Source organism: Lynx canadensis, chromosome E2, assembly GCF_007474595.2.
Source record: "Lynx canadensis isolate LIC74 chromosome E2, mLynCan4.pri.v2, whole genome shotgun sequence".
Lineage (NCBI taxonomy): Eukaryota > Metazoa > Chordata > Mammalia > Carnivora > Felidae > Lynx > Lynx canadensis.
In genome coordinates this window covers 26573997-26593044 of record NC_044317.1, presented here as the reverse complement: position 1 = coordinate 26593044, position 19048 = coordinate 26573997, and the positions used below count along the sequence as shown (strand labels likewise).

The window sequence follows — 19048 nt, the reverse complement described above, 5'->3', positions numbered from 1 at the left end:
GGAGGACTGAATGAGCACTGGACTAAAGCAGGGACTCAAAGACCCCCTTTCCAGGCCTGGCCCTATCTGGGCATGCCATGGAGCCTCTCTTAGCCTTGGTTTCTTCATCTCCCTTCCCTTGAGGGTAAAATCAAACAGCACAAGAAGTCCTTTGTAAGCCACGAAATGCTTGGGAGAATAAGGCACTGCTGATCATCTCCATATAGCCTTTTTTTTTTTTTTTTATAAAAAATTTTTTTTTTCAACGTTTATTTATTTTTGGGACAGAGAGAGACAGAGCATGAACGGGGGAGGGGCAGAGAGAGAGGGAGACACAGAATCGGAAACAGGCTCCAGGCTCCGAGCCATCAGCCCGGAGCCTGACGCGGGGCTCGAACTCCCGGACCGCGAGATCGTGACCTGGCTGAAGTCGGACGCTTAACCGACTGCGCCACCCAGGCGCCCCCATATAGCCTTTTAAAAGTGTTGGCTTTTCGGGGCGCCTGGGTGGCGCAGTCGGTTAAGCGTCCGACTTCAGCCAGGTCACGATCTCGCGGTCCGGGAGTTCGAGCCCCGCGTCAGGCTCTGGGCTGATGGCTCCTCAGGCTCTGGGCTGATGGCTCGGAGCCTGGAGCCTGTTTCCGATTCTGTGTCTCCCTCTCTCTCTGCCCCTCCCCCGTTCATGCTCTGTCTCTCTCTGTCCCAAAAATAAATAAACGTTGAAAAAAAAATTTAAAAGTGTTGGCTTTTCTAGATTTCAAATGACAGACTCTAGTTTTTCAGTCCTCCACCTAGGAATAATGCCTATAAGCTTTATATGTACATCCTTTCAGGCTTCTCTGTGGAACTATTCCTATTTTATAATCTCAAGGATACTGTATGTTTTGTAACTTCTTTTTCCATTTATTATGACACAAGCATTTCCCCATGGTATTACATAATCGTTTACAAGTGATTGACCTGCAGTCTGTGGAATGCCCTATTCATGGACATTTAGCTTTTTCTAGTTTATTATTATTATAAAAGGCACTGTGGTAAGCATTCTTACAGATAAATCATTAGGTGCCCTCTCTGGTTTCCTTAGAAAATTTCTTCCAGGGAGAGGACTGTGGAGTCCAAGAATATGAACCTTTTAAATTACTTTAATTCATTCTGCAAAACTGTCCTCCAGAAAGATGTAACAATTTATGCACCCACAAGCCGTGCAAGAGAAATGCCAGTTCTGGGGGTGGAGGGGGGGGAGTATCTTGCTTTAACTTGAATGTATTTGACTTCTAGTGGGCTTTAATATTTTCTTGTGTATTTATTGGTCAATCTTAATTCTTTTCTGGATTTCCAGTTCACGTCCTCAGCTAGTTTTTCTGTTACTGCATTCTAATCTATGACGTCATGAAATCCAAGTAGGAATGGCTGTGCCAAGCTGGACAGATTGTCTCCGACGCCCCCACCACCACCACCTCCAAATATACACACAGGCGTGCATGTATACACACATGTGCACGTGTAACCCTTTCCTGAGGTTTAGAACCCCAGGGTCTCCCAGGAACACTCAGCTGTTAGGGCCTAGGACCTATCATGTGGCTGTGGGTTGAGTGGCCATCCCTCCCTGCTGCTGGCACATGGAGACTGGCACCCCCTCTTTCACTGCACACTGCCTGCCACACTGGGGGGCCAGGCTTTTCTTCCCAGGCCCCCAGGACAGCCCTGGGTTCTGTTCCTCCCCGTCCCTTCCGGGACCCCACTGTCCACTTCCAACCACAGGGGGCTTCTGTCTGCATCTGCCCCTGCATGTGGCCTCCCCACACCCATCCCCCTGCATCTCAATAAATGCAGAATTTTCCTTGAAATTGTTTCAGGAATCATCCTTTGGTGCCTTTTCTCTTTTCTTTCTTTCTAAACATGCTTTAACTTTTAAGAGCAAATAATATAATGACGTCCTCTGAGCCAAACAGGCGGCTCTTTGCAGATGAAGCCTTGCTACCCCATGAAGCACTGCGAGATGCAGGGAGGATGGGGCAGTCCGTGCGGAGCCCTGTGCCCCTGCCTGGCCTGGGCTTGTGCTGCCCTCCTCCGCAAGGAGGGAGATTAAGCATCAGGGCCCAACCCTCATCCTCGTCCGCCCTCCCTCCCTAGGGCTCCTGCTCCACGACGTGACCATGGCCGGACTGCAGGAGCTGCGATTCCCCGAGGAGAAGCCACTGCTCCGGGGCCAGGACGCAGCTGAGCTGGTGAGTCGCCCCTTCGCCGTCCTGGGGCGGAGGGCGCCACCTCGTGGTCAAGAAGGAAAACTCGTGCCTTCCCTCCAGTCTTGCTGATGGCAAGGAGCCCTCGGACCGCCCACGGCTTTGGCTGTCTTTGGGGCTGGGAGGCTGTTTGGGAGAGTTATTCCCATTTCAGTGATGAGAAAACTGAGGCACAGGAAGTTAAGTCACTTGGCCAAGGTCGCATAGCTATTAGGGAATGAGGCCATACTCAACCCTCAGTTCTGAGAGGCCCTGGAGCCCCAGGAGGTACCCACTGGGGAGTGCCAGGGCCTTTCCTCACCTGCGGCCTTCTGTGTCTTTCCTCACAAGCCTCCGAGGGACGAGGGCAGATATTACCAACAGAGCCTTCGGGAGCAGTAGGACTGAGGCTGTCGAGGTGTTTGTGTCCAGAGGGCTCCCACTGGGGCACCAGACATTAGATTCCAGAGTTGTTTCTACCCCCACGTCGCGGTGACGCCTAGCACAGCCTCCCTCCCCCTCCCTGCAAGGAACAGCTGAGGGTCCACTGCTTGTAGAATCCTGGCATGTCAGGACCCCGGGTCTCTGCTGGTTGTGCTACCCACTCCTCCTCTTACAGGTGGGGAAGCCAAGAGCTCAGTCCCGGAAACCCCACCACTCCTGTCTCCACCCTGCCCTTTCACAGCCTCCAGCCGGGAGGGGAGCCCAAGTGCCACTGGGGGCCTCCTGGTGGGACAGAGTGGCTGGCTGGGGCTCCAGGGCCCAACCACATGAGGCTCAGGTCCTGCCCGTTATCTTCAAGACAGAACCTTGAGTTAACTGACAAAACCTGAGTATGTGGGGGCAGCTCCCAGGAATGGTCAGGGGGTGGCTGGTGAGCTGCACCCGTCCGAGCTGTCCTGCCTCCCTGTTCCAGGCCCCCTCATCTCCTGTCTGCCGGCCTCTCCCCAGTGCTCTCCTTACCCTACAACCTTCTAAAGCACATCATGTCACTTCCTGCTTGAAGCTGGTCAGTGGCTGCCACCTGCTCGGAGCTACCACCACCATCCTTCCCAGGCCCAGGATGAGGCATGCACCCGCCCCCCAGGCTCCCCGCTTCCTCCCTTTTCTGCTGCCGCCAGGCCCACCACTCTTCCTTGTACTAGCCAATCATGTTCCCAGTTGCTTCCTCCGCCTGAGGTACCTAGCCCCGAACTTCCCCTCATTTTATTCAGGCTCTGATCAAATGCCCCCTCCTCCAAGGGGCTTTGTCTGACACGAGGTCTGATATTGATGCCCAGATCCTGTCTGTTTGATTTCTGGTCTCCCTGGTGCCTAACTGAGCCTTGCACAGTGTAGGCTCTCAGCGAAGAGGGTTGGGTCATCACAGACTGAGATGCTTCTCAGAAGGAAGTTTCTCCAAACTTGTTGAAAAAGCCTCTCCTCCTCACAATCCCTTTCAAGTCATGCGAGCAGAGACCAGCCTGCTTGTGAGGCTTGGTGGGCAGATGGTGCCCTTGGGGACCCCTGGACCTCATCACAAGGGCTGAGGTGTGGGATCAGAGAGCGGCCGCACGGAGGTCTGCCTGCTGGTACCAAGTGTAGGTCTGTGGTCGGCACGTAGAACTGAGGGCACGACAGCCTCACGCCTCCGTGCCTGTCCTTCCACCCTCACCTCAGCACCCCAAGACATGCCCCCACACTCCTCCCCTGCCAGCCCGGCCCAGCCTTCGCTGGCCCTCCCGCCCTGACTCGGCAAGCATGGCTCCTTTGACCAGCAGCCTGGCTCTGCTTTCTGTCTGTCTGCTGCATCTGGTGTCCCTCACTTCATCCCACCTGGACCTGGACCAGAGTTTGCCACTGTGATGTGCTCGCCCTGCACAAGGGTCTGCATCTCAGCCCTGTGTGGAGGCCTCAAGTCCCCAGCTCAGTTTCTCTCTCTCTCTCTCTCTCTCTCTCTCTCTCTCTCTCTCTCGGGTTGGCACAAGTCCCATGCCGTGGACCTGGTCACGTCTGCTTTTACCAAAGGCACGTTAAAAGCCCCAAACACCTGTGTGCTCCCAGCATGGCCATTGTGGATTCTAGTGGCCTCACTCTTTGCCTTCCAGAGCTATTCTGGCTCTGGCTTTCTCTTCCGCTGATTCTCCTTTCGTAGCTGCGGTGCGGGAAGGGGTCTGTCCCCTCACTTTTTTCTTTTTCTCAAGATATATTTGAGAGACAGAGTACAAGCAGGGGAGGGGCAGAGAGAGAAGGAGACACAGAATCTGGAAGCAGGCTCCAGGCTCTGAGCTGTCAGCACAGAGCCTGACGCGGGGCTCAAACCCACGAACTGTGAGATCATGACCTGAGCCGAAGTCGGACGCTTAACCGACTGAGCCACCCAGGTGCTCCTCTGTCCCCTCACTTTTTAAACCTGCAACCTGTTAGGTGCAAGTTCTTGAGTCCAGGGAGGAGTGAATGTTTCCACATCTCTACCCGCCATCTCTCACTGTTTCAGGTTTGCTCACCTTTGAAGACTCGGCCGCCAGGTGCCCAGGGCTCTGTGGGAGAACTGTTGCCCCTTCTCCCCGTGCCTGCATCCCCATCCTCTCCACAGGTGCTCCTGGGCCTCCTCCCACCTGCCTTCCTCCCACTGTTCCTGCACCTCCAGGACCTCCCAGGGTCTCTGGATTGCCTTGTATTATTCCTGCTGTTGCTTGGTTTGGGGTCCTGCCCCTCCAGAGGCTTTCCCATCTCCTGGGGACCCCCAGTACCCTGAGAGCACACAGCACACCCTGCCATTATCTGCCTCATCCCTTGTGCTGATTTTGTTTTTAACAAAACTGTTCCCTTCTCTGAGATAACTGTGCCCTTAGGATTCCCAGGTATAAAAATCTCTCACATCTCTTTCCCACTTGGGGGTGATCTTCCAGTGAGAGGATTCATCAGTAACCAGCCTCGTCCCCTTCCTGAGACCACCATCCTCTCCGGGAGGCTCTGGGAGTGGCCTGACCAACCATGCTCTCCACCCCTCCCCCAGGCAGAACCCTCCCGGCCCTGGAGGAGCCAGAAGGTGAAGCCAGAGGACAGCCATTGTGTCTGATGCAGTTCGAGCTGCAGGAGACCTGGTTTTCCTCCTTGGGTGTGAGGCCCTCTAGTGCCATCTTATTCTCTCCACCACCCCCACCGCCCCACCTGCCACACAGCAGGTGGCTCAACTTTTCCTTATTTTGAGAGTAAAACACCCGAATTGCTGGTTTTCATTCTTTTTACTCCTGTGATTTAGGGTCATTTTCTTTCTTGTACTTAGTTGCCCACCCCTTGGGTTGCCGTCCTCTGACAACATCCCCGTCCTCATCTGATTGTCTCATTTATCTGTGTATTTATTCAGTGGAGCCATAGGGAGCATGTGCAGCATACAAAGTCAAGTGCAGAAGTATAAAGGACAGAGTGACAGCTAACACCGCGCTTCTCTTGAATCCTCGCAGACACAGGCTCGGAAGCAAGGTGGCCTGCCCTGTTTGTCATAGCTGAGCAGAGGGGAGGAGAGGTTTCTAGACAGACACAGTCGAAAGCAAGGCAGAGACCCAGGATCTCTGGTTTTCCAGGAAATGTGCTGGTCCTCCCCTCGTCCTCATGAGGTTTCCTTCCCTAGACCAGAACCCACAGAAGACGAGTGTCTGAGGGCTGGTAGGTGGCATTGGGGAGAACCTGGCCACACAGACATATAGGGTTCTAGCCCTCTTGCATTCTGCCTCTCTGTGCCTTGCCAACAATGGGTGCTTCTGAGCTCAGTTCCCCTCGTTTGCAAAGTCAGACTCATTCTTCCAAATCTGTTTGGATTTGGGAAGCCCATTCCATTACAGGCTTTCTGGTAGGAGCAGAGTCAGACACGGTCCTGCCTTCATGGCACTTACAGCCCAGTGCAAGGGACAGGCACTGGTGACTCACACCGTTTGGGGTAAATGAGCCTGAAAACAGGAGACCTCTGTGCTTTGAGAGCACAGAGCAGGCACGTCTGGAAAGGTGGGAGGAAGTACAGGCCCAGACAGAGCCTCTGTGCAGCTTAGTAAAGCCCACGAGTTCCTCCCTCACTGCATGGGCCCCAAATTCCCCATCCCTAAAATGGGTGTGCTGCCATGTCCCAATGACCTTGAAAACCATCTGTGGGGGGAAGCAGGACAAAGTGACAAACGATAAAGATTTGGCTTCATCAGAGATCCCACCCTTTAATAGCTGTGTGATTCAGCTTCTCTAAGCCTCACTCTTCCTACCTGTAAGATGGTAATCTTCACATTTTATTATTTTTTTAATTTTTTTTTTTACGTTTATTTATTTTTGAGACAGAGAGAGACAGAGCATGAACGGGGGAGGGTCAGAGAGAGAGGGAGACACAGAATCCAAAACAGGCTCCAGGCTCTGAGCTGTCAGCACAGAGCCCGATGCAGGGCTCGAATTCACGGACCGTGAGATCATGACCTAAGCCGAAGTCGGACACCCAACCGACTGAGCCACCCAGGCGCCCCAAGGGAATCTTCACATTTCAAATGAATAGGTAGAATTCATAGGTATGAGTCGCTGCTTGTAGGCTCGTCCATCAGGCACTGGCCTGATGCCTGGGAGGCCCTGCATCACTTTTGTTAACAGTAAGATGGACTGGGGAACAGCTAGCGAGTCTGCTCAAGGCTGAGCCCCTGTCGTCCCCCTGGGCCAGCCAGGACCTAACATGCCACCTCTCTGTTTGCCTCCCCTTAGGAGAACTCCGACACCTTCCTCTTGGCGGTGGACACAGACTGGAAGGTAGGTCTCAGCTCAAACTGCCAAGGTAGGGGCCTGACAGCTGGTTGGCACCTTACCTTGCCCAGCCCGGCTCCAGAGGAGGGTCACAGCCCTTCTGTGCGGGCACCTTGCATCCTCCAGGACCACCTGCCTGCTCACAGCAGGTTGATCTGCCCTCTGCCCAGTGGAGACGTGCCGCTCTTTCCCTGAACAGGACTGAAGCAGGGGTGAGGCCTGGGGAGAGTGAGGATAGAGATGGGATGCTGTCATCTGAATCAGCACTTTCCTCCAGTGAGGAAACTCTCCAGTGAGGTTGGTGCTCTGAAATAGCTCCTGTTTCCATGGAAGCTGTTGCCGGGACAACCGTGTCCTCTTTAGTTTGATGCCAGATTCCCCGTGAAAATTGAAATTGTTCTTTGTTTTTATTCCTCTGCGCGATGAGTTCGCTCACTTAGCCAGCCGTTTCTCTCTGAGTCCCGTCATGGCCATTTATTTCCGGGTCTTGGAAGACATCTGGTGGAAGACACAATGGGGAACCTCAGTGGGTTCCAGGGCCCTGCTGGCCATCAAAACCTGCTGAACAAAATCAGATCCTTCTAGGCCCTTCCTCCTGGCTAGATGGAACTAGCCCCCAGGCCACCGCCCTGGCCCCACCTGACTTCAATTTGGTTTGGTCTCAGAGCCCCAGGATAGCCCCAGCCTCCTGGTCTGGATGCAGGGTGACAGAAGAAGTAGGGTGGCCTGCAAGCTGCTCCCCCTCATGCACAGTGCTGCAGCAAGGATCCAGATCCCAGGCCTGTGCATCAGGCCCTGTGTCCCTTCAAGGACACCAGAGGAGGCTTCAGAACAATGCATGTGCTCTGATCCCTGGGGAGCATCAGTTCAAACACAAAGGGCTCTGGAGCTGAGGGCAGGATGGGGTCTGGGGAACAAACAGGAGCCTGTGAGGAGGGAAAGGAGGGACGTGGCCAGGAGATGGCCCAGGCCCAGCTGGAGATCAATACAGGCACCTCAAGGGGGACTTCTCGTCCTCCCTGCTCAAATGAAGGCAAGAATGTGTGGACGGACAGCCCTCAGCCCCTGCCTGACACCAAGTGGGACCTGCCAGACCAGGTGCTGACTACCAGCCCCCAAAACACACCCTGGAGGTTTTGAAAGGAGAGAAGGGAGTCCTGGGATCCTTTGCAGCTCAGTCCTTGTGTACCAGGCCCAGCCCAGGGCTACTGCTGGCAGTGCCTGGGACCCTCTGCCTGGTAAAGGGTAGCATGTGCTAAAAGGCACCTTGCTGTCTCCAGCTGCACCACATGGAGGCTGCACAGAGGCTGCCTTTTTTTTTTTTTTTTTTTTTTTTTTAGACGAGCAGCTGAGAGGACGGATGACCGTTATCTGGGCCAAGGCCTGGCAGGGATTTTATCCCCTTTGATTCCTTGCCTCAGTGGACCCAGCCAGTGGGGGAGGCAAGACAAACAAGAGCCAGACAGACCTGGGTCCAGGGCCTGGCCCTGCCACTTATGAGCCATGTGACCTCCAACACGCGTCACTGCCTCATTTGTACAGTGAGGACAGAGCTCCGAACTCCCCACGTGTTTGTAGGGAATGATGCCCAAGGCCCAGCACTCAGATGCTGAGAGAACTGTGGCTATGCCACCACGTCATGGAGTCAGAGGCAGACTACCCGAGTGTGGTTCCTGGTTCTGTGTGACGTTGGGCAGGTTACAGAAATTCTCTATGCTTCATTTTCCTCATCTATAAAGTGGGTGTTAAGAGGATAAAATAAGGTAGCACCTGTAAGGCATTTGACAGAGGCTGGCAAGTGGGAGATAGGCTAATAAGCATTTGCTACTCAAAATTGTGACCTCAGGCCCGGAGTGCTAAGGTGCTAGTAAGATCCATGTTTACTAGCTGTTTGGGACACTTAACTTCTCTGTGCTTTAGTTTTCTCATCATTTTCCATAGGTGTGTGAGGACTGTGTGTTATCCTTGCAGCCACTCATGCAGACAGCACAGCTATTCTCCCATTTACAGATGTGGAGGCTCAGAGAGGTTGACTGACTTCCCCAGGGTCACACAGCAGAGAAGTGGCAGAGATATGACCGGAGCCTAGATTTGGCTGGTAGGACCTGAGCCTGCCTCGTCCAGCCACAACTGCACAACCTCCAGGGAAGGGGCCAATTCCCAGTTTGGAGAGACACACGGATTGCCCCATTTCTCCCCTGTCAGGGCCTGGGCAGGCATAGGCTCAGGTGTAGAGCCCCTCATGCAGCTCTTTCTTGTCTTGGTAGCAACTCTTCAGGAAAGCATGGTTCCTGTTTTACAGTTGAGGAGGCTGAGAAATTAAAAATCCTTACCCAAGGTTACCCAGCTAGTGGGTGGGGGAGCCGGGACTTGAACTCAAGTCTATGGATTTGAAGGCAGTGAGCCGAGCAGAAATCGGGCCATGGGTTGGAGTGGGCAGTATCCAGGATCAGCTTCTCAGCTGGGTCCAAGGGGGGCCACTCAGAGGTCAGAGGCTGGACTGGGCATAAAGTTGGAAGGCGACCATGGAAGAGCAGGGGTTTAGTGGCAGAAAGGGTGGAAGGATACCCCTCGCCCCCTTTGAGGAGCAGGTAGGAGCATTTTGTGGACAGGGCAGGGGGCGTGGCTGTGCCAAAGTGGCCGCAGGGAACAGGGAACATGGCTGGTAGGTGAGGGGCCGTGGGACACCGTGCTCCATATCCTGGCAAGAGGTCAGAGATGGGGCAGGGAAAGTTGTTGGTGCGCTCCAGACAGAGGATGTGGCCAGGAATAGCACACATGGCAGGTGTTGACCAGGTCACTGGGCACCAGAGATGGGGAGGTGACCCCCTTCCCTCAGTGCTGCCAGACAGCATGCAGGGCTGTCCATGCTCCTTCATCAAAGAGACAAAATGGGGGCACAGGCGCCTAGCACCCTCCTTCTCTGTGTGGTTCCTGCCGCCTCAGTCCTTGGGCTCTCTCTCTCCTCTGCTCACCTCCCTGACCTATTTCCTCTCCTCGGCCTCCTCCTTCCCAGTTTCCTCTACCTGCAGGACTCTAACCAGCTCTCTACCCAAGTCCTTGCTGTTCAGGACAGGGCAGAGAGCCTGAGGTGGCCTCTGCATCCTGGCGCCCCTCCCCCCCCCCCAACACCTGGGAGCCAAGCCCCAAACTGGTTGTGGGTGGGTCTGCAGGAGGTGGGCGTGTCCACTTTGACAGGCTGACCCCAGTCCCTCCTCTCCCTGGTAGCCTCCAGCCCCTTGCTGCAGGGTGGGGGTGGGGAGGGCAAGACTGGTGCGTCCCCACCATACCTGCTGGTTCTGCAATCTGCCCAGGCCCCCTGCGCCCAGAACCCCCATTTCAGCACTGTGGGCAGGCGCTAGGCGTGCATGTGGGCAGAATGAGGGCTACCTGAGGGGAGAACCTGGGGAGTGGAGAAGGAGCATTCCCTGGAACAGGGTCACGAAGGAAGGTTGCCCCAGACAGCCAGTCACTTCCTTGTCCCTTCAAGGTTAAGTCATCCAGACCTTTCTGACGCGGAGATTGGGCTCGGGGCCATCTCAGGCCCTCCCCGCCCCCCTGGGAATGGGACAAGGGCGGGGCCGCCTTGGGCATGCCTGTGTGGCCTCCCCTGCCCCGCGTTAGTGTCCGTGTTCATGAGAGCTCCTGTGTACCTGACACAGGGCACACCTGTACGTGTGGTCTCTTCTCTCATCTTCCCAGGACCCCTCGTGCAGCTGCAGCTGTTGGTGTGTGCCCGCGCGGGAGGTGGGGGGGGGGGGGGGGGGAGTTAGGGGCTAGGGACCATCGAGGATGAAGTGTTGCTGGGGGCGGGAGGAGCAGGGGGAGGAGCAGGAGCCGGTGAGAGAGGACTTCGGAAGCCAATCAGAGTCAGGTTTGTCTCCCGACAGCCAATCTGGAAGCGGGGGCTGGGGGCGGGGGGAGCGTGTGGCTGCGCAGAAACCCCGCAGGGAGGCGGGGCCGGCCTAGGCCACGAGCCTCTGCTTATAAATGGCCCGGGAGCGGCGCCCCATCACAGCGTCGCCGTCTCCCCTTCTCACTGCCCCCTCCTTTTGGACCGTGGTGACTCAGGCCTTTGTTTGCCCTTCCTGGTAGAGGCGGATCGCCTTCTCGCTCGGCAAGATGCCGGAGTGCTGGGATGGGGTGAGTGAGGGCTCTGGGGGCGGCCAGGTGGGCAGGGAGGACGGGACATCCCTCTGCCCCTGGCGGCGGATCTGCCTTCAGTCGCCTCACCTTGGGAGTCACCGAGGCAAGGCCAGCAGTTTCTAGTCTCCCTGGTGACCCTGGCCTGCATCAGTGGTTAGTTAGGGTTTAGCTGCTAGTCAGCGTCTATGGGGAAGGGCTGTGACCTGTCCGCAAGCCTGGGTGGACCGGTGTGCCAGCGCGTGCACATCCCCCTGGCGGTGTGCCCTCCGTCTCGCAGGTGCCCGGTGGGCGTCTGCCTCGCGCCTGTGACCATCTCAGCCCTGGGGCAGGCTGTGTTCACTGCACGTGTCGGGGTCTCCACCTTTCTGATCCTGCGAGGGTTGTCTTGGTTGTTCGGATCGCCTCACTGAAGTGACAATCGAAGGACAGACAGCCTCTTCCTTCCTTAGGAGTTGCTTGCAGCGCCTCCGTGGTCCCCAGGGAACTGCCGTGCCAGTCCGGCTGAGGCGGGGAGGTCTGGGGGAGGTGCTACCCGAGCCTTCAGGCCCAGGTCCCTGCGGGGGAGAGCTCGAGGAGGGGTCGCGGGTCTTACTTGGTGGGTGGGGGAAGCCAACGCTGGAGCCATGAGCCTGCGGGGCGGGGGGCAGGGCAGCAGTGCCCCGGGGTGCTGTCCTTCCTCCAGGAGGGAGAAGCAGGAGCACACCTCCTACACCCCCCACGCCTGGCCTGCCCTGAAGGTGCCACAGACCACCGGGTGCCCTGCACCCGGGCAGCAACGTCAGCGCCTACCCCGGGTCTGCACCCGGGGGGCCGAATCCCGGATGCGGTTTGATGGAATGAAGTGTACTAGCCCCTCCCCCCAGCCCTTCACCCCCTCCGTGTGCTGAAACCCGGCTGGGAGCACCCCCCTCCAGTCCTCAAGGTCACAGGAGAGAGGAGTCGGACGGCAGAGAGAGGACGTCAGAGCCCCCTCCCTTGCTGCTGCGGCAGCTGTGCCTCGCGGGCGCCCACCTGGAGGCGGGGAGCGGGGGGGGGCTCTGACGTCACCAGGAGCCAATGGGAGCGCCCGGCCCTGAGGGCTGGGGGCTCCTAGTGGGTCCGGCCGCGGCCCTTGGATCACCCCTCTTGTGCAGGACCCAGAGGAGCGGGGACACTGGGCTTCCATCTGGCTGAGCTGGGTCTGAGCTCCTGGATTTGCCGGGGAGGGTTCAGCCAAGTCATTGGGCCGCAGAGGCCCAGCAACCGGGCCATTGCCCTCCACAGCCCATCCCACCCCGGGCAGTTAAGCCTTAGCAGGGAGAGCATTGCCCAGGCACCGGTGATGGTGTTGCTGTGGTCACACCAGGGCTGGGAGGCGGGTAGACCCCCCTCACGCGCAGTCAGAGGGTGGAAGTCTGAGGGGGTGGCGGTCTGAGGGTGGAAGACTGCCACCCTGGGCCCGGACTTGAACCCGGCAGGGCTAGAGCCGACCCCACACGGACCTGCCCTTCACACCCGCAGGAAGCGCATTGCAGCTCTTGTGCGATGGGCGCCCCTCCTGCCCGCAACCCTCCCAGTCTTTCCCCACCCTCCCTCCATAGCACTGTGCATCCCTCCTGCCCCAACCCCTGCTCTTCAGAGCTAAGAGACTGTGGAGGATGCTGCATGCCTCCCCGCCCCCCACCCCACCCCTCACTGCCACCAAGCAGGGCCAGGCAGCTCTGGAAAACTGCCTGCTTGCAAATCTATTGGGTGGAGCCTTGACTCATACCCCTGATCTCTGAGGCTGGCACCTGGCAAGGCCTGCTGTACCTTCTCTGGACTTGACCTTGGGCAAGTTATTTCTCCTTTCCAAACCTCACTTTGCTCCTCTGGGGCTTGGGTCCTTGTGAGGAGTAAATGAGAAGACACATGAGAGGTGGCTGGTCAGAGTCAGTGAGCAGGAAGTGTTCCTTGTTTTGATGGCCCTGAGGGAGGACAGGCCTAGGATGTGGGGAGGCTGTGGTGGACCTGGGACCACTTAGAGGACATCAGGTTTCTTTAACAAGGTCTCACAGCAGAATTGTGGCTCCCAGGGTGTGGCCTTTGGCCATAGGGTTTATATCACCTTGTCATTCCCCACTGGAGACACAGGCCTGAACAGTGGTCCTCTGAGCCCTGACCCAAGAACACCAGGCCCCAGGAAGCTGTCTCCTGCCTCCTGAGTCTCTCCTTTTCTCTCAGGGGCAGGAACATGGTATCTCTCTGAACCTAAGCGTCCTCCATCTGCAAAAGGGGCAAATGCATGCATAACATGCACACATGTTGTTCCTTTCCTGCCCTTGACCTTAGCTTCGCCTCCAACTCACAGGGACAACCCACAGGGATCCCCTTGGTGCAGGGCAAGGCTGTTAATTCAGCTCTGACAGACCCTCTTAGAGTCTGTCCTTCGAGTGGCCCAAAGTGACTAGCTGGCAGAGGGACCAGCCAGCAGGGCACCTCCCTAAGGCTCAGGGACGCCTGAGCACTTCAGCCTCCTTTTCTGCAAGTGCTACATGCTCCACAGACATCAGCTTCTTCCGTTCTCATGGGGTCCCCGTGAGATGCGTGGGAAGAGGTGGCTGAGGCACAGAGAAGTGGTATATACCCTGTTCAGAGTCACACAGTAAGGGACAGAGGAGGTCTTGAACCTACATCATCCAGCACTGTTTCCTGAAGGACTAAAAACCCCAAGCCACAAAACCAAGGGCATGAACACAGGAGGATCCTATAGTGGTCACTGCAAGAAGGCCTTTGGGGTGGGAGTGCACATCTAACCATGCCCTGTTGGAAGGGAGGCCTTGGAGATCTGGGGGAGGGGCATTTGAGGTGGAAGGAACAGCATGAGTAAGAGTGTGGAGGTGGGAGCCAGGGTCAGGTGCGGGGGTTGGAGGCTGGGCTTGGCTGAAAGGGGAAGGTTACTGCAGATTCTAAGCAGGGCTGTTGAGGCCATTCGCCTTCTGAATGGAGGAGGAACATGCTGAGGTCACGACTCAGGCCAGGGTGGCAGAACTGTCCTGGAGGGGCTGCAGGGAGACAGAGAAAACGAGCTTCACTGGACTCTGAAGGGCCAAGGGCAGCAGGGCCTGGGCACTGGCCGCCCACCCCACCAGTCTGCAAAACTTCCCCGTGCAGACTGGCTCATGCTGTCCCTGTGCCAGATGCCTCTGGGAGAAAGTGCTCCGTCTGCTCTGTTCTCCCTGGGGGCTGCTTGGGGTGATGAGAATGAGATGCCCTCCTGTTGGGAGGTGGAGGGCCCATCACAGGCCCAACAGCCCCCAGGCTGCCCATAAGCCACACTGAGGGCTGCCCAGAGTGTCTGGTACCGTTTCCCCTCCAGGAACATGACATCGAGACGCCTTACGGCCTTCTGCACGTGGTGATCCGGGGCTCCCCCAAAGGGAACCGCCCGGCCATCCTCACCTACCATGATGTGGGCCTCAATCGTGAGTGCACCCCAGCCTCATCCTGCCTTCCTCTGCCTCCCCTCCTTCCCCACAGGGCCCCGGAGATCCCCACTCACCCTCAGCTTGGTGCCCTTAGCCATTTGGGCCTTGGTGTCACTGCTGGGCCACGAGGCTGACCACCTCTGCCTTGCCCTCCCTCTCAGGGCCACAGGCCTCCCTACCCCTTTGCTGAGCCACAGCTGAGAGGTGTGTCTTTGCAGACAAGCTGTGCTTCAACACCTTCTTCAACTTTGAGGACATGCAGGAGATCACCAAGCACTTTGTGGTGTGCCACGTGGATGCCCCTGGTCAGCAGGTGGGGGCGTCACAGTTTCCCCAGGGGTAGGTACCGGGGAGCCCCCCTCCAGGTTTCCCAGTTCTGTGCCCCAGGCAGCACCTGGCCCTGACCTCCTGCTCTGCCTGCAGGTACCAGTTCCCCTCAATGGAGCAGCTGGCCGCCATGCTCCCCAGCGTGGTACAGCACTTTGGGTGAGTGTCTGCCCTTACCCTGTCCCTGTGCTGGGGGGGGGCCATCAGAGTCACCTGATGGCAATCATGGGAAGTAGCTCCCCGAGCCCTGGAGTGACCAGCCACGCTTTCCACCAGGTTCAAGTACGTGATTGGCATCGGAGTAGGAGCCGGAGCTTATGTGCTGGCCAAGTTTGCAGTGAGTCTCCTTACTTCCACCCCCACCCCAGGGCTGATGTCTCCTGGAGGGGGCCACCCTTCAACCATAGGAACATTTGCTCTTTCTTCCTTCTCCTTCCCCTCCCCCCCACTTCCTCTTCACTCAGAAAAGCCCTTTGTTTTCTTTTATTCACCCTAGGAAATAAAAAAAAGAGGGAGATTACTTTTTCCATACATTTCCTCAAAATACTAGACTATAACTTGCTTACCATTATCCACAGCCAAAGTTTCTTTTAGCGGCAAACCATACAACTAACTGCTCTAGCCACTAAGTAAGGATTATCCTAATCACTCATTCAGTAATTAGGGTAATATTTAAACATAAGGCTTTTTTTCCCGTCTTTTCAAGTTTTTATTTAAATTCTAGTTAGTTAACATAGATGATAAAATTGGTTCCAAGTGTAGAATTTAGTGATTCATCACTTACATACAACACCCAGGGCCCATCACAAATGCCCTCCTTAATACCCATCCCCCATCTAGCCCATCCCCCGCCCACCTCCCTCCATCAACCTGTTTGTTCTCTATCATTAAGCCTCTTATGGTTTCCTTCCCTCTTTTTTCCCTTCCTCTATGTTCATCTGTTTTGTGTCTTAAATTCCACATATGAGTGAAATCATGCTATTTGTCTTTCTCTGACTGACTTATTTCACTTAGCATAATACCTTCTAGTTCCATCCATGTCATTGCATGGCAAGATTTCTTTCTTTTTGATGGCTGAGTAATATTCCATTGTGTATATATACCACATCTTCTTTATCCATGTCCAGTCATGGACATTTGGGCTTTTTCCATAGCTTGACTACTGTGGATAGTGCTACTATAAATATTGGTGTGCATGTGCCCCTTTGAATCTGTGTTTTTGCATCTTTTGGGTAAATACCTAGTAATGCAATTGCTGGATCCTAGGGTAGTTCTATTTTTAACTCTCTGAGGAACCTCCATACTGTTTTCCAGAGTGGCTGTACCAGTTTGCATTCCCACCAGCAGTGTAAGAGGGTTCCCCTTTCTCCACATCCTTGCCAACATTTGTTGTTTCCTGTGTTGTTAATTTTAGCCATTCTAACAGGTGTGAGGTGGTATCTCATCGTGGTTTTGATTTTTATTTCCATGATTATGAGTGATATTGAGCATCTTTTCACGTGTCTGTTAGCATCTGGATGTCTTCTTTGGAAAAATGTCTGTTCATGTCTTCTGTCCATTTCTTAACTGGATTATTTATTTTTTTGGGTGTTGAGTTTGACAAGTTCTTTATAGATTTTGGATACTAACCCTTTATCAGAGATGTCATTTCCATAGGCTGCCTTTTAGTTTTGTTAATTGTTTCCTTCTCCGTGCAGAAGCTTTTTATCATGATGAAGTCCCAGTAGTTCATTTTTGCTTTTGTTTCCCTCACCTCTGGAAACGTGTCTAGTAAAAAGTTGCTATGGCCAAGGTCAAAGAGGTTGCTGCCTGAAACACAAGTCCTTTCTTAACCAAAAATTACACTTACGTTAAGTTTGGAAGGTTTAAAGGAAGTTGCATTTCAGAAACATTGTGTTGGGTAGGAGCCCACAAGCTTTTCATCTCTAAAAACAAAAACTTAATTTTCAGGATTCAAAGTGTTTCTTTTTTCAAAAGAAAAGACCAGGAATTTTCAACTCCAGTATGGATTTCAGCACTTAACTACTAACAAGTAGTTATATATGTGTATCTATAGATACATATATATATATATATATATATATATATATAGATACATATATATATATATACATATATATATGTATCTATAGATACATATATATATATATAAAACTATATCGTTATAACTATATATAAAACTATATATATAGTAATATAGTAGTATATATGAAACTATATATATAGTTATATATATTACCATATATAGTGTATATAACTATACTTATAGTATATATATTCCCTGTCACCCCAGATAAACTTGACAGGATAGTAAAGTCGTATGTATATGACCATTTTCCCCTAAATGTGGGCAAACACCTGAAACAGATCATTTGAATTTCTTTTACCATCAAACACAAAACAGGCTTTGGAAAGGTCAGTTTCTTACTTCACTAGAGCTTCTTTTTCTATGAAAGCAAAGAAACAAAGTGTTTTATTTTTTAATTTTTATTTTTAATTTTTTTAATGTCTTATTTTTTTGTTTTTGAGAGACAGCGCGAGTGGGGGAGGGGCAGAGAGAGAGGGAGACAGCTGTCTGCACAGAGCCTGATGTGAGGCTCAAACCCAGGAACCATGAGATCATGACCCGAGCCACAGTCAGAGGCTTAACCAACTGAGCCAGCCAGGTGCCCCTAAACAAAATGTTTTATTGAGGATGTTTAATCCTCAGTTTTACAACAGATCAAACAGATTCAAAGACCTGTTAAAAGGGGTGGAAAACAGTGACATAGGCATAGACTCGAAACCAATCAAAGAATAATGAAAGGTGCCGAATGGGGTAGAGGGTGAGCAGAGGCAGCCAGAAGGGGTGGGGTGGGGGGCAGGCAGGTTTCCATCTGTAGCCAGTGGAGGCGTCTGCGGCTCCTCAAAGCCCTTCCAGAGCACGTCCTCCTCCTCGGCCCCTCCCAACCACCTGTGAGATAGGCAGAGTCAGCATCTTACAGCCCGTTTGCCGGGTGGGAAGGCTGGGGCTCCCTACATACTAGCCAGCCTCCCAAGCTCTGTCTTCCTCTCATGGCAGCTTATCTTCCCCGACCTGGTGGAGGGGCTGGTGCTGATGAACATTGACCCCAACGGCAAAGGCTGGATCGACTGGGCGGCCACCAAGGTGAGCATGGTCCACCTAGCAGATGGGGGTGGTGGTGGTGAGGGGCGGCACTCACACTGGCCTCCACCCCGGCCCACAGCTCTCCGGCCTGACCAGCACTTTACCTGACACGGTGCTATCCCACCTCTTCAGCCAGGTAAGGGGGTGGGGCCCCCACAGGAGCAGCAGTGGTGGCTGAACTGGGGATCCTTGGGAGACTCTGGAGGGCCTGGTTCTGTCTACTCCCAGGGGCACCTGGGGCTTCTACCAGGAGGGGATCTGGGTTGGGGTCATGAGGCATCTGATCTGTCTCACTCTACTCTCCTGAGACAGACGTGGGAGGCCTCCTCCCTCACTTGCTGGGAATGGGGCGAGGGTGGTTCTGTCTGGGACACCTGTGCCCGTCTGAGACCACATCCCTGTCTGTCGCTCCCCTCCGTGCACCTCCCCCATCTATCCCGTGAGCCCAGGAGGAGCTGGTGAGCAACACAGAGCTGGTGCAGAGCTACCGGCAGCAGATCGGGAACGTGGTGAACCAGGCCAACCTGCAGCTCTTCTGGAACATGTACAACAGGTGCGGGCGGCCTGGGGACCAGCTCCGCAGCACCAGGCCACAGAGTGCCCCCTCTGTCCCCTCGGTACAACCAGTCACAGAAGGAGGCAGGCAGGAGACGTGCTCTCCCAAGCTTGTAGATGAACAACTTGTACCAAGAAGAAAAGAGTTACTTCTTGCCCAAGGTCACACCCCTCGAAGGACAGAGGGTAGGGTAGGGCTTCCAGCTCTGGTTTCTGGGCTCTTCCACGCCTTTTCCCCCGGGGCATTGCTGGCCGGCCAGGAGCAGTGGGGGAAGCTGGGCAGCATCCCTGATGCCCCCAGCCTGAACTTCAGGGCTGACATCTGTAGGAGGGGCGGGGGGGTTGGATGAACTCCATGGTTTTCAAGCTGTGCTCCTTAGAGCCCACTGGCCTTCCCTCCTTTCTTTTTCTCGTACAAATGTTTATTAAGCACCTGCCGTGTGCATGGTGCTGGAGGAACAGTGGAGAATGAG

General features: G+C 54.6%; 1 protein-coding gene across 6 annotated transcripts in view; it reads left to right on the top strand.

Annotated features, from left to right (window-relative positions):
• Nucleotides 1–19048, top strand: part of NDRG4 (NDRG family member 4) — a 43715-nt gene that overhangs the window by 18460 nt on the left and 6207 nt on the right. For 4 of the 6 annotated variants that reach the window (XM_030299144.1, XM_030299139.2, XM_030299140.2 and 1 more), the window contains exons 2-10: nucleotides 2113–2207; nucleotides 6915–6959; nucleotides 14437–14542; nucleotides 14764–14884; nucleotides 14969–15031; nucleotides 15149–15209; nucleotides 17934–18020; nucleotides 18100–18156; nucleotides 18470–18573. In XM_030299144.1, coding sequence (XP_030155004.1) covers nucleotides 2136–2207; nucleotides 6915–6959; nucleotides 14437–14542; nucleotides 14764–14884; nucleotides 14969–15031; nucleotides 15149–15209; nucleotides 17934–18020; nucleotides 18100–18156; nucleotides 18470–18573 — 716 coding nt within the window. In that variant the 5' untranslated portion in view covers nucleotides 2113–2135. Of the gene's footprint in view, nucleotides 1–2112; nucleotides 2208–6914; nucleotides 6960–10925; nucleotides 11097–14436; nucleotides 14543–14763; nucleotides 14885–14968; nucleotides 15032–15148; nucleotides 15210–17933; nucleotides 18021–18099; nucleotides 18157–18469; nucleotides 18574–19048 lie in introns of those variants that run through there. The other 2 variants (XM_030299143.2, XM_030299142.1) reach the window with 2 other exon arrangements.